This window comes from Artibeus jamaicensis, unplaced genomic scaffold, assembly GCF_021234435.1.
Source record: "Artibeus jamaicensis isolate MK-2021 breed Jamaican fruit bat unplaced genomic scaffold, CSHL_Jam_final contig_471, whole genome shotgun sequence".
NCBI lineage: Eukaryota > Metazoa > Chordata > Mammalia > Chiroptera > Phyllostomidae > Artibeus > Artibeus jamaicensis.
In genome coordinates, this window is record NW_026521850.1 from 353,364 (window position 1) to 366,211 (window position 12,848).

The 12,848-nt window shown below is 61.4% G+C and overlaps 1 protein-coding gene across 8 annotated transcripts in view; it reads right to left on the reverse strand.

Annotated features, from left to right (window-relative positions):
* The window catches only part of EHMT1 (euchromatic histone lysine methyltransferase 1), a 100,017-nt gene that overhangs the window by 21,698 nt on the left and 65,471 nt on the right, over nucleotides 1-12,848 (reverse strand). For all 8 annotated transcript variants that reach the window (XM_053667658.1, XM_053667659.1, XM_053667660.1 and 5 more), the window contains 7 exons: nucleotides 12,630-12,761; nucleotides 11,597-11,742; nucleotides 6,693-6,836; nucleotides 5,676-5,902; nucleotides 4,468-4,623; nucleotides 2,865-2,947; nucleotides 1,833-1,939 (listed from right to left, as the gene is read on the reverse strand). In XM_053667658.1, coding sequence (XP_053523633.1) covers nucleotides 1,833-1,939; nucleotides 2,865-2,947; nucleotides 4,468-4,623; nucleotides 5,676-5,902; nucleotides 6,693-6,836; nucleotides 11,597-11,742; nucleotides 12,630-12,761 — 995 coding nt within the window. The remainder of the gene's footprint in view (nucleotides 1-1,832; nucleotides 1,940-2,864; nucleotides 2,948-4,467; nucleotides 4,624-5,675; nucleotides 5,903-6,692; nucleotides 6,837-11,596; nucleotides 11,743-12,629; nucleotides 12,762-12,848) is intronic.

Consider the following 12,848-nt stretch of genomic DNA (forward strand, 5'->3'; position numbering starts at 1 on the left):
CACAAGGCCACCAGCCAGCAGGGTCCCAAACCCAGGAACGGAGTCCCCCGACAGCCTCCGCCTGGCCACCACACCCCGCACCCTCTGCCTCACCCCACAGTGCCCAGGACCTGCAGACACAAGAGCACAGGCTTCCCCGCCCCGCTACTCCATGACTACCACCCCTGCGGACATCTCCCAACACCCGCCTCGGGTCCACGTTGAAGACCCCTCACCCCGCTGGCCCGTCGCCGCCCAGAGCCTGGGCGATGCCCGTGGGCGCCCCAGCTCCTGTCGCCAAACCCTCTGTGGCTCTCCCAGGGACGGGGGCCTGCAGGCCTCAGGGCCCCAGGTCAAGGCAGCACACCCTCAGCTCCCAACCCCACCTCAGGGACCCATCAAATGTCACTTGACAGCTCCTGCTACTGAGACCACTGGGGACAAGGAAAAAAAAAAGAACTTCCGAGCGAATGGAAAGAAAGGATGTGACACAATTAAAACAAAAGTCACGTCCAAACAAGGCAAGACAGGAAACTCAGGAAAAATAATTTGTTTCAGAAACTTGGGGATCAAAAGTGTAGGCGCTGGAAATATCTCAGTGTCAGAAGTCACAGCGTCACCTGACTGCAGGCTCCCATTCAGACCCAGCCACACGCTGCCCACACAGCTTCGCCCGCAGCAGAGGCCAGGTGGCCACGACATGCATGTTGTGGGGGCCAGAGTCCTGCCCCCACAGGTGCGTCTGCCAGAAAGCGAGCGGCTCCCACTCCAGGCAGGTGCACTGACCCAGTGCCCGCAGCCACTGTGCCACCCGCACGGGCAGAGTGGAAAGACAGCGGACCCTCCGGGCGCACAGTGACGGGACTCCAGGTGTGCCAGGGGCAGGCCACAGGGCAGGAGTGCAGGTGAGCCCTGCTTTGCAGGCTACCTGAGGCTCCCACGGCGGCCCCACCAGGGACAGCGATGCCATGTCAGGGGCCCAACAGAGCAGCCACCTGCACCACTTACTAGACGGCGACGTGGTGCCCGCCGAGAACCTCCCAGCAGCATAACCTGGTACTTTCCTCGAGACAGAAACAACAACCAACAGGCGTTTGAGGAAAACCTTTAAATGGAACCAAAACGCACAGAGCTGCATACGGCTCCAAAGGAACCGTCAGTCCTGCGGCCAAGAACACGAGGAAGGAGGACAACTGCAGACAGGATGCTCAGAAATGAGCAACCATGGCCCCAGGACGGTGGCACTGACGAGGACCCCCGAGGAGAGTCAGGAACAAGGCCTGGAACATGGACCGGGAGGGCAGAGAGGGGCGCGGCGGGGCCGGTGGGGACCGGAGGACCACTGTCAACCAAGCAGCACCAGAGGATGGGGCTGGGGACAGAAGGAGACACGGCAGAGACGCCAGGTAGGGACCACCCGAGCTGCAGGAGCCTGACGAGGGGACCCTGCACGCATGGGTCCAGGACGCCCCCGAGCAACAGGCAGAGAACACAAGGGCGGGAAGGTGGAACTCGGCACTGTGCTCCAGGAGGAGGCGCCCAGCCCAGGGCTCGGGGAGGGACAGCCCTGGGAGACCAGGGGACAGTGCAGGGGCAGCACAAGCCTGCAGGGAGGGCTCAGCCCGCAGAAACCCAGGACGCACTCGCACAGCCACAGGATGCCTCGGACCACACCCTCAGAGGAGGAGGATGGGTGAAGGAAGCATGTGCTCAGCGCCTGGCCTGGGCCCTCCGCGCCAGGACATCAGTCGACGACCACAGAGACCAAACGAGACTGAAACCACCCCTGAGCGGAGCCGTGGCGGCAGCCTGCTGCTCTGGGGTGCACCGCTCAGGGCAGCCACGAGACCCACCTGGATCAGCATGTGGCAGATGTCCACGTGGCCAGCCTCTGCTGCGGCGTGCAGTGGGGACCGCTTGCTCTGGTGCTCCATCTTGAAGTTGGGGTCAATGCCATCGACTGTGAACAGACGGGTGTTGCTGATTACCTTCAAGCCGGTGCTGCCTCCTGGCACAAAGACGGTCAGGAGGCACCCGGACAACCCGCCATGCCCCAGGGGCCGAACAGCCACAGTGGCTGGGTCTGGAAGGACAGGCCAGGTTCAAAGGGAGCCTCACTCGAGTCTGATGCTGACAGATGGCTACGTTGTCAGAAACTGCCTATCGACACAAACCTGCTCCCTTGGGCCTCCCATCTAACCTGGGCCCCAGTAACTTCTCCTGGGCTCTGTGTGACATCCCCTGGTCCTGGTGACATCCCCCCGACCCTTGAGCTGAGACTCGGTGCACCCCGACAGAGACATGCTGGGTGTGCACAGCTCCCAGTGGCCGGAAGGGGACACTGAGCCAACAGAGCAAAGAGGCAACAGCACAGAGGTGGGAGGAAAATGACTGAAAGTGCCACTTTAGTCAATGCTACATACACGGTTTTTAAAGCAAATTGTTAAGCTTCTTTCCTTATTCTCCAGGAAACGAAGAGATTTTAAGGTCACCCTTTTCAACCCAGAGAAGTCAAGCCCAGAGCCGAGAAGACAGAATCAGATCACTGTCTGTGAGAAGGCCAAAGGCCACACCTGCAGGCACCTCTGCTATGGAGACGGAAGAAAAGCAAAGGCGGAGCAGCTCTGGCTCATGACCCCAGCGGCCCCCAGCAGCCCGCCCTGCACAGTCTTCTCGGTGAGCACGCCCGACCCATCAGAGTGAGGGTCAGAGGCCAGCCCCCTCACATGCACACTGGGCGGGAACAGCGGGCACTGGTGCGGCCCCACTGGGCACGCTGGCTGCACCCGTCAGAGCAGCAGAGGTATCTGCGGCACCGATCCCGTGAGACTGGAAGGCTGCGTGCGGCACCTGCCCGCGCGGACCCTGGCGTGGCCGGCACTCACCCAGCATGAGAAGCACTTTCTGCAGCTCCCCTTGCCTGGCAGAGAAGTACAGCTGCTTCGGGTGGAAGCGGAGCTTCTTGGGTCTGTGGAGAGAGCGCAGGACAGTGTCACCACTGAGCCCCCCACAGCCACGTGCCACGCCTGCCTGCCTGCCTGTGGGCTCCTCCGGGTCTAGGCTCCCACCCACCAGGCTGGAGGCATCTCGCAGTAACAGCAAGGAGAGCAGCCAGCTTCTCCACACAAAGCAGCACAGCGGCTCCTGGGGCCCCACTGCTGCGAGGCCGAGGTCGGCCCAGGTCGGCCCAGGGACGGAATGAACTGCACCTGCCACTGAGACCAGGGCTCCCAACTCGAAGCGAGGCTGAGTGGACTCATGGGCCTGGCACTCAGCTCAGGCTCTCCCAGCATGAACTCCCTGGCACAGCAAGGACTGGGGGCCAGGTGCTGCCCAGGGGTCACAGGGATCAGCTTGCTGAGCTGAGGGCAGCCCCACCACCTAAACTATGTGCTGGCTCCTAAGTCCTAGAGAGCGACCCTTGGCCAAGTCCCCAGCAGACTGTGGGACTCGGAGCGACCTCACATCTGAGGTCAGGGCATGCTGCCCATGGCTCAGTCCTGGCCCCTCAGCCTCAATGACGCAGGGTTCTCGCCACACGAGCCGTGTCTGCACACCGCGGTAGGGCGCGCACAGAATGCCAGGTGCTTTCTCCGGGCCAGTGGTGGAGTGCCCAGCGGCCTGCAGCCAGGAGCACCCTGCGTGTCGGGGGTGGGGAGCACGTGGTTAGAGCAGCCCCAGTGCTGGGCAGACACAGGTGGTCGCAGCCAGCGAGGGGCAGCCCTGAAGCAAGGCAGGCAGGCCTGCGAGCAGCGTGGCAGGGACAGAACAAGCAGCCCAAGGACAGGGCCCAAAACTCAGGAGCCGCCCTCAAAGCAGGGGTGGTGTGATGCCCACCCCTCCCGGCCGGCGGACCTGCTTCCCAGGGGAGGGGGACGCACACTGGCCTGAGGCCTGATGAGCCCGGTGCTCGGCTTCCCCACACCAGGGCCACAGTGTCCCCGGACAAGGATGCTGTTCGCAGGTCAGGGACACCGGGCCTCCTGTGGAGCAGACAGAGGGCTGCCAGGCAGGCCTGAGGGACCAGCAGGTCCGACCTCTGTTGCAGGGACAAGGGCCTGGCTGAGCAGCATCAGCTCTGCAGCCACGTGGTCAGTGCAGCAGGTTGGCAGTGTGCAGCGGGTGTCTGCACGACCCTCACCAAGACAGTCCCTGTTCTGCCTTCAAAGCTGTTACCTTCTGCTCCCCGTGCAGCAGACAGTCACTGGCCATGACTCACTGAAACAGCATAAATCCACATGTGCTATCTCAACAAACAAGCTGATGAGAAAGCTGAACGGTGCTGCAGTGACCTCCCGGGAAGGCCCTCGACCCAGCGTGGGTGCTGACACTGGGGAGGTAGGGCCCTGGCCAGCAGTGAGGCTGTGAAGGCCTGAGAATGCTGCGTGCAGACAGCCCAGTGTGTGTGCTCCACAAGGCAGCAGGCGTGGGGTGTGGGCAAGCTGAGCCGAGGCCCTGAGCACGCCTGACCACGCAGACGATCCTTACTTTTCGGAGTCCAGAGCGATGAGTGCGCTTTCCAAGGTCTCCTTCCCAGGTCCGGACTTGGCCAGCCCAGCGGGCCCCGCAGGGTCGAAGCTCTCGGGTATGGGGGCAGCCATGCTCTGTGGCTTGTCATCCTCGGAGAGCGAGGGGCCGGCAACGCTTTGGGGAGGAGGGAGCACAGGAAATGCTGAGTTGTACAGAGACCAGTGGAATCACAGGATGCCATTTGCTGGGACACCCCTCCCCGCACCCGGAGCACACTGCTCCCCTGGGAGCAAGGATGAGCTCCCAGGCTGAGTCCCAGCTCAGAATCAAGTCTCAGGGAAAAGTCACATCAACAGCAGTGACATCGTTATCAGGGTTTCTAGGCCACGTGTTGCCATTGCTTTTGGGCATGAGTCTCAGGCTGGACCCTTGGAGTCCGCTGGAAAGGGACTCGGAGTGCACCGAACTGACGCTCCGCCCACACTCAGCTCTGCTACGCCTCCCGCTCCAGCCTCCGCCCAGCAGCCCTGGGTGAGGCCTCAAAGTGCTCTCTGTACCCGCGTGACGTCCACAAGGTGCCCCCCGCCTGGCCGCGGACGAGCTTTGCTGCTGGTGGAAAGACTCCTTCCCACTTTGTTTCCTGGCTGGACCCTGCTGGCAGGAGGCACTGCAACCGGCCCCTGGTGTTCCTGTCTCATCTCCGTTTCTCACTGACCCCTCTCGGCTCTGCAAGTCTCCCAGCTGTTTCTACTGAATTCTTCCAGAAAGAAAACCATACGCTTCCAATGGGAACCCTTGTTGCTTAGATTATTCGTGTTCACCTCAGGCCTTTAAAACATAAAGCCGTAACACAGACTGCGGCCGCTGACACTAAAACTCCACAGTGTGTGTGCACACATGCACAGGCATGTACAGGCATGTGCAAATACATGCAGGCTTACTAACATACCCACGTGGGCATACAGGCACGTGCATGCACACATGCTGATATGTATAAGCATGTACATGTGCTTTAGTTGTGCATGGCTATCCACAGGAGGGCTGCTGCCCACAGAGAACACTGGACCTCATGCCAACGTGGACAGTGCGGTATTGCTGCAGAGACATGCGGGCCAGAGAGGGAGGCCCACGCCCTGTGCCAACGGGACTGAGCCCTGGTGTGTCTTCCTGCCAGAGACACGGCGTGTGCTCAGTGGGGGCGTCCAGGGGACGGGGCGGACGCCTACCTGCCTGTGGTGGTGTCGGCCCGGCCCTCCCCCGTGGCATTCTTCTCCTGCCCCGGGGCCAGGGTCATGGTGGAGGTCGTGTCTGCCTTGGCAATCGTCACTTCCTTGGCCTTGGAGGCCTCTTCCCCGCAGTGGGGACAGTAGCTGGCACCACTGACTCGCGAGGCACAGGCCTTATGGAAGCGGTGCGAGACGCTGCTCTCCGGCTGGCACTCCATGAAGCTGCCCTGCAGGTGAGAGGCGAGGGTCCATCTTAGAGTCAGGCTGACAGGCAGGGGGGGAGTGAGTGCGACTGAGCCGCGGGGGGAGCGCAGCACAGCCTTCCCCGAGAACGCCCACATGGCCCGGCGCCCGAAGGTCGAGACCCGGCCCCCGGCTGTCCAAACCTGGGGGGAGACTGCCCATCAGGCTAGGTCCTAGGAAGGACCCGAGGAGGGCAGGTCAGAACATGAATGGCAGGACATGGCGCCAGGAGGAGGCGCTATTGGCAGCAACCCCCATGGCACTTCAGGTGACCCAGGAAAGAGACCTCAGGAAAGGCCTCTCCTTGGCGCAAAGGGGGTGAAATTGAGAAGAAGCCAAAGCTCAATGGACCCACAAAAGCAGCTTCCTGCTTTCTTAGCAGCAGCAGCAGCAGCGGGAGAGGGTGTGGAACCTGCAGCAGCCTGCGGAGGGCAGGGCCCCAGGGTGAGGAGGCTGCACTGCAGGCACAAGGGTGTGCGAAGGAAGCAGCGGACAGAGGCCCGGAAGAAAGAGCAGGTGAAGGTGATGAGGATGGCACAGCGCGCCCTCTGAGACGTGGGCTGCACACGCACCGGCACAGGCAAAGCTGGGGGGGGGGGGGGGGGCCCGGGCCCGGCCCCCGCCAGGTCCCTGTTGCTTCCAGGAGCCCACGGCTCCCAGGCAGGACGGGGGGTGGGGTGGGGTGGGGTGGGGTGGGGTGTGTGTGTGTGCAGACCTCCAGGGTGCCGGGGCCCAGCCAGGGCCCTGTGTGGGCGGCGAGGGCGGAGCGCTTACCGCTGTGCAGAAGTAGCCGCAGCCAGGACAGCACTGGTGCTTCACCATCCGGCCCCGGTGGTCCTCGCACAGGACTAGGAGCGGCGCCTTGCTGGACGGACGCATCAGCTCATGCTTGACCACGCTGTTTGTGCACCGGCCCAGCTGCAATCAGACGACAGCAGGGTCAGCAGTGGGGCTGCCAGGGGCTCAGCAGAGGCGAGTCCAGGGTGGGGTCACATCCCTGTGTGTAGGTAAGGACAAGCATCCCCCAGAACAAAGTGATCTGCGCACACACTGTTAACTTGGCAAAAACGAAGAGAACGCCCCGAGCAAGTCAGGGTCTCGGCTGGGCACAAGTAAACAAATAGAACAAGTAAACAGATGTACACTGGGCAGGACCAGGCTGGGCAGGAACAGTCACAGGCCAGCAGCAGGGAATGCACAGGAGTGTCTGAAACTTCCTGAAGCCCCCAAGTGGTCGGGACAGCCAGAGCAAGCGCCAGACCAAGGGCTGCTGGCCATAGCAGCTGCAGACCACAGGCCCGGATGCAGCGGGGACACGCTGGGAGGCAGCCCAGGCACCTGCCAACGTCAGGATCCTCGGGCCTCAGACAGGACCGACCCCTCCTGCCCAGTGACTGACCAGCTGACACAGGCTCCGCCCCCACCCAGCGCATCTGGACACGAGAGAGTGGGCACGAGGGACAGAGTCCGGGCCACACACCCTGAGCCCCCCCTTCCTTCTCGACAGCTCGCCTTCCCAGCAAAGAGCTGCACGAGGACGCCGAGACAGAAGACAGAGAGCAAAGCGGACACACTGGAATCAGGAGCACCGGGAGGGGCACGCACGCGCCACCTCAAATGTGCCCCAGAGGAATGAACCTCGCGGCAGCTCTGAAATAGGGACCAGAGGCTACAAAGGGAGACGCACCCCAAGGACAAAACAAGCTCCTGGCCCTGGCTGGTGTAGCTCAGTGGATTGAGCATGGGCCTGCGAACCACACGATCACGGTTCGATTCCCAGTCAGGGCACACGCCTGGGTTGCCGGCCAGTTCCCAGCAGGGGATGCTCGAGAGGCAACCATACATTGATATTTCTCTCCCTCTCTCCTTCCCTTCCCCTCTAAAGATAAATAAACTAAAAATCTTCTAAAAACCCTTAAAAACAAACAAACAAGCTCCTGGACTTGGAAACCAGGTAGAAGGAATGAAGGTTTCTGCAGAAGCACTCTTCCAAAGAATGTTATGTTTAATCAGTCTGAAAGATAACAGGATGTTTACAGCAGAAACAGCAGTGACCTACTGTAGGAATTCTAGTGGTTATCAAACTGAACTCCATGTAGGACAGGAGGGGAGGAAGGCTCAGACCACATTGTCATAACACGGCACGTTAAGTGAAATAGAAGCTATATGTTGTAAGCTCAGGGCAACCACTAAACACATCAGCAAAAGGTGTAAATAATAAAGCCAATACTAAAGTGAATGACAGTAATAAAAAACTTCAACGCAGAAGGCCAAAGACGAGGAGAAGACCGGCAGTGGTGTCCGGGCCCCGTGCAGGTGCCTGGGCAGCTGCTGCAGAGCAGGGAGACCTGCTCACAGAGCGCTGTGCACGTGTGGCGCCTGGGACTGCTGGGCAGAGGGGGCGCCGGTCAGACCCAGAGCGCAACAGGGGCCTGCAAGGGCGTCACAGGGACCGTGGGCCTCAGTCGCCAAGATGCAGGGCTGCAAGCACCCTGGGCCTAGGGCTGCGGAGCTGGCGCCGCCGGGAACAGGGCAAAGAGTGGGAATCGGAGCAGCACCAGAGGCGTAGGCCACAGGGCCCTGGCGGGCTGTGGGACGTGCCATCGTGTGCCTGAGCACTACTCACACAACGGTGGTGCCAAGCCTATGGGCTGCCACTGCCTAAGGACGAGACCACGGGACCTGAAGACACAGAGATAACCTGAGGGCATGTCTGTGGCCCCAGAATTTCCTGGAAACCCAGGGACACAGCAAGAGCAAGCAGACAGCAAAGCCGAAACACACAGATGACAAACCCCAGTCACCGCAGCCACATGGGGACAGTGGAGGAACAGAATCCAGAGCCACAAGAGGGGAGGAGGTGGCTGGGGCAGCCTCTCCCAGGCCATCTCGTGCAGGAGGGCACGAGAACAGCCAGGTGGTCCGCGTCCCCGCCAAGTTGATGGGGCTGTGTGGGCCAGCGGAACCCACCCAGCAACCCGCACGGGGCACTGGGGAGGCTGCCAGGAGAGGGAACAGGGGGTGCGGGGCTGGACGGGATGGGGATGCGAGAAAGGAGGAAAGGAGACCAGGCCCAGGAGTTCTCAGTCTCCGGTTTCAGGTTCTCTTCTTCTTAAAACCCTGAGGGTCCTGGCCGAAAAAGCTTTAATCCAAACGGGGCAAATCTATCAATACCTGCCATGCCAGAAACTAAAATTTCTTCAGTTATTAATTTACTTTAAGATAGCAATACACCCCTCATGTGCCAACACAAAAAAGTATTCCAACAAAAAAAAATTTTCCAAAACAAACTTTAAAAAGAGCAGCCTCGTTCTCCGCCACTTGCAGGCTCTGCAACACACAGCATAACAGGTGCTCTGCTCACGCTAACGCAGCCGCATTCTGAGCGCGCCGCGGTGTCTGACACTTTCATGACAAGCCATGCCAAGAGTCACGCAGGTGTCTCCTTGAAGCCCGGCAGCCCTGGGCAGCCCCGGGCAGCCCCGACCGCCGCCTGTGGCTACGGAGCTGCTCCAGCGAGGCCAGCTGCCAGCCTTGGGCCCAGAGTGATCCCGCAACACAACAGAAATGACTGCGCCCCCGAGGCCCGTGGGTCTCCACAGGCACAAAACGCCGCCTGCCCTCTGTGACAGAGCAGCAGGCTCCGAACTCCTGACTGTAAACCCACCAGATCCAGGAAAGATTCCATATGAAGAGGGCCCATGGCCCGTGGGTGGGGCAGTGTGAACAGCAAGAACAAACCACAAAGAACTCAAGTCCATCGAGCAGACTCTCGAGTGTAAGCCCACAGCGAGCTGAAAGGAAGACCTGGGAAGCAAGGGGCTCAGCCCTCATCCTGGAGCTGGGACGCTGGGGGTGAGACACTAAGCGAGGGAACGAGGGTCCGTGCAGACCCGCGCCAGCTAGTGAAAGCAGCAAGTGGGCGAGTGGCGACCCCACAGCCCCCAGTGAACGGACATGCATGTCAGCCGGACAGTACAGCCTGTCCTGGACCAGCGGCCCCGGCGGTCCTGCAAAGGAAGCGTGCGGAGCCAAGTGCTGGGTCCTGGCTGCACCAAGAGGGAGATGGCGGAGCAGAGTAGCACGCTGAATGGTGCCGGGAGCACAGGACCCCCGGGCTCAAAGGGGCAAAAGGCCCACACTGTCCACAGGCAAGCTGACAGGAAAGGAAAGGGCGTCGTTGTAAACAAAGACCAACGGGTGACAGCATCTGTCCAAGACACCCGGCTGAGGTCAAGAATCCACCAGTGAGCGAAAGCACACACATAAGCGGAACAACAAATCGATGCCCACCCCCCCTTTCCCTCTCTCCCTCCCTCCTCCTGTCCCTAAAAAAAGAGAGATGGGCACCAGTGTCCAGGGCCACACGCACGGATCATGAAACTACTCAGGAAACCAGGGAGACCATGACCAAAGTCAGAGTGCCGGCTCTTCAAGGTCCAGGCTCCAGTCTACAGTGGTCGTGAGCAAGCACCCTTGTTTGTCTCACGTGGTTTTCTGTTTCACATTGTACCAAAAATGTCCATGACGAACTGAACACAGAACAGACCATGAGTTCCCAGGATGTTGAAGGGGTGGGGGTGGGGGGAGAACCAGGAGGCTCAGAAACAGGGAAAGCAAGGAGAGAAGCACCACGGCGGCCCCTCCGAGAGACGTGCCCCTTGGGGCCTGCAGCTCGGCAGACGAGGGCCGATCCTCTGGGCTGGGACCCGCCTGCACTGCACTCTGCGACGTCCAACACAGGGATGGGCTCGGGCAGCAGACTGAGGACATGACTCCGCCCAGAGAAGGCTGAGGTGCTGCTGCAGGAGAGCTCAGAGAGCACCACACTGACCCCGATGCATCCCAGGGCCACTCCTGGTGGGCTACAGAGGCAGCTCTGAAGCTCTGAAGCACGTGGGCACAACCAAATTAAAATAAAGCTGAAACGGCGAGGGCCCGAATGCCATCAGGACTCCAGACCAATTGCTCAGACCCCAGGAACCAGGCGCACGACCTAAGGGCAAAGAACGCCATTGACCCCAGGGTCCGGGAATGTGTCCCGTTCACCCAGGGCCTCCACCGGTCCAGCAGCAAGGACCAGGGAGTTTGTGGGTTGAAGAGGCAAAAGCTCAAGGCACACCCAACAAAGACCATGAGAGGAGCTCCAAGGACAGACTGAGATGGCCGACCTCCGTGCCCGCGTCTGACCGGGGATGAGGCGATGCCACAGGAAACCGCCACTGTCTCTGCCCCGTGAGAAACGTCCTGTTTAGAGACCTTCGGGGACATACTGAGCCAAATGGGGTCTGTGGTAAAACGCCAGCTGGAGGCCAGGACGGCAGCAGAGGGAGGGACAAGTGCCGGCAGTGGTGAGGGCAAAGGCAGGGGATGGGGTCAGAGGGGCGAGCGCCCATTGTCCTTGGGGAAGGCCCTCTGAGAAGTGGACAACGAGGAACATGGGCAACCAGCCTTGGTGCCTCGGGCTCGGCCCCACCGCTCGCCCGTCCACATCTGTGTCTGTGGTGAGGTAGGACCCTCGGAGGCACGGTGACCCAGACACCACCCTCAAGGCCGTCTGCACCCACGCTCCACTGGCACCTGCCCACCCCAACCCTCTCACCTGGACGTCCCTGCTGTCTGTCAGGCCTGCACTCACACGCTGGGGCCCAGCCCTGCTGAACGGCAGAGATGCTCACCTCGTGGTCCACACTCTCCGTGGCCATGCATTGGTTGTTGGCCAGCGTGGTGATCTCTCGGCTTTTCGGGGTTTCCATCCGGCAGCTGCACAGGGGCACTTCCTGAAGGCCATCCGTCTCCCCTGCGTCGGGACCGCTGACCAGCCCTGGGTGGTCAGACAGACAGACGGGCGTGTTGGCACCAGTGGGAGGCGTGCCTGGCTCTCACTCCACCTGGCGCCACGCACTCCCCACCTCCAGGGGCAGGAAACACGAGCGGCAAGGCGGCCATGCTGGCACACAGCACCGTGAGGCCCTCCCAGGCCGTACCACCGCCTGGCCCCCGAGAACGACCCATGTGCCCTGTTCTCATAGCCGGGAACCAAATGCAGAGAGAGGTGGCACCTGCACTGGCTGCGCCCACCTGTGGGCTCTCACCCTAGGGTCCCTCACCTGCTTTTAAGAGTTTCAGCCACAGAAACAAACACCCAATTCCACTGGGGAGCATGTGGTAACAGCCTCCTTCCTACTGGGTACCTCCTGTCCCACAGCAGTCAGGGCGCAGTCACCAGCAGGAAGGGGATGTAGGGAAAACCGGGATCGAGCTAGAAACGTTCAGGAGAAGCTGGCACTTCCTCGTCCTCCCAGGCCCACTGCACTGCAAGGGGAGGGGGCCGCAGCCCAGACCACAGCACGGCCTGCGAGGCCGTCAAGCCAGGTGGACCAGACCGCAGCAGCCGGGGTTGCTGCTCCCCGAGGTGGACACGCTCCGTGCGCTCCTCCCCCCCAGACAGACGAGGGAGGGACGCCAGAAGGCCTGTGCTGCCCACGATGCACACTGGCCGGCCCGCCCAGCAACAAGGTTGTGTCCTCACAGGGGTGCGGGCGACACCGACACCTGCCGAGTCTGCCTGTCTGTCTGCCCGGCCGCCCATCAGGATGCCAGTAACCACACCCTCTATCGTGGCCGCCAGGGGGCATCACACCAGCACTGAGGCCGGCGCCCAAAAGCAGAGCGAGATGGTGCCCAGGCGAGTCGCAGCCCAGTGCTCACCTTCTCCTTGTGAAGGCAGCGTCCCCTTGACGCGGAGGTCCAGGGAGTCCAGAGAAACTTCCATGTACCCCACGCTGTCTCCCGGTGCCGCAGGCTCTGCGCTTCCCAATGACGACATGTATGCGTCGGAACCTGTGTCAAAGGCACCCTTGTAAACGCCACGCGGCCACCCAGGCCCCAGCCTTGGGGCTGAGTGACCCGACCAACACAGCCAGCAGG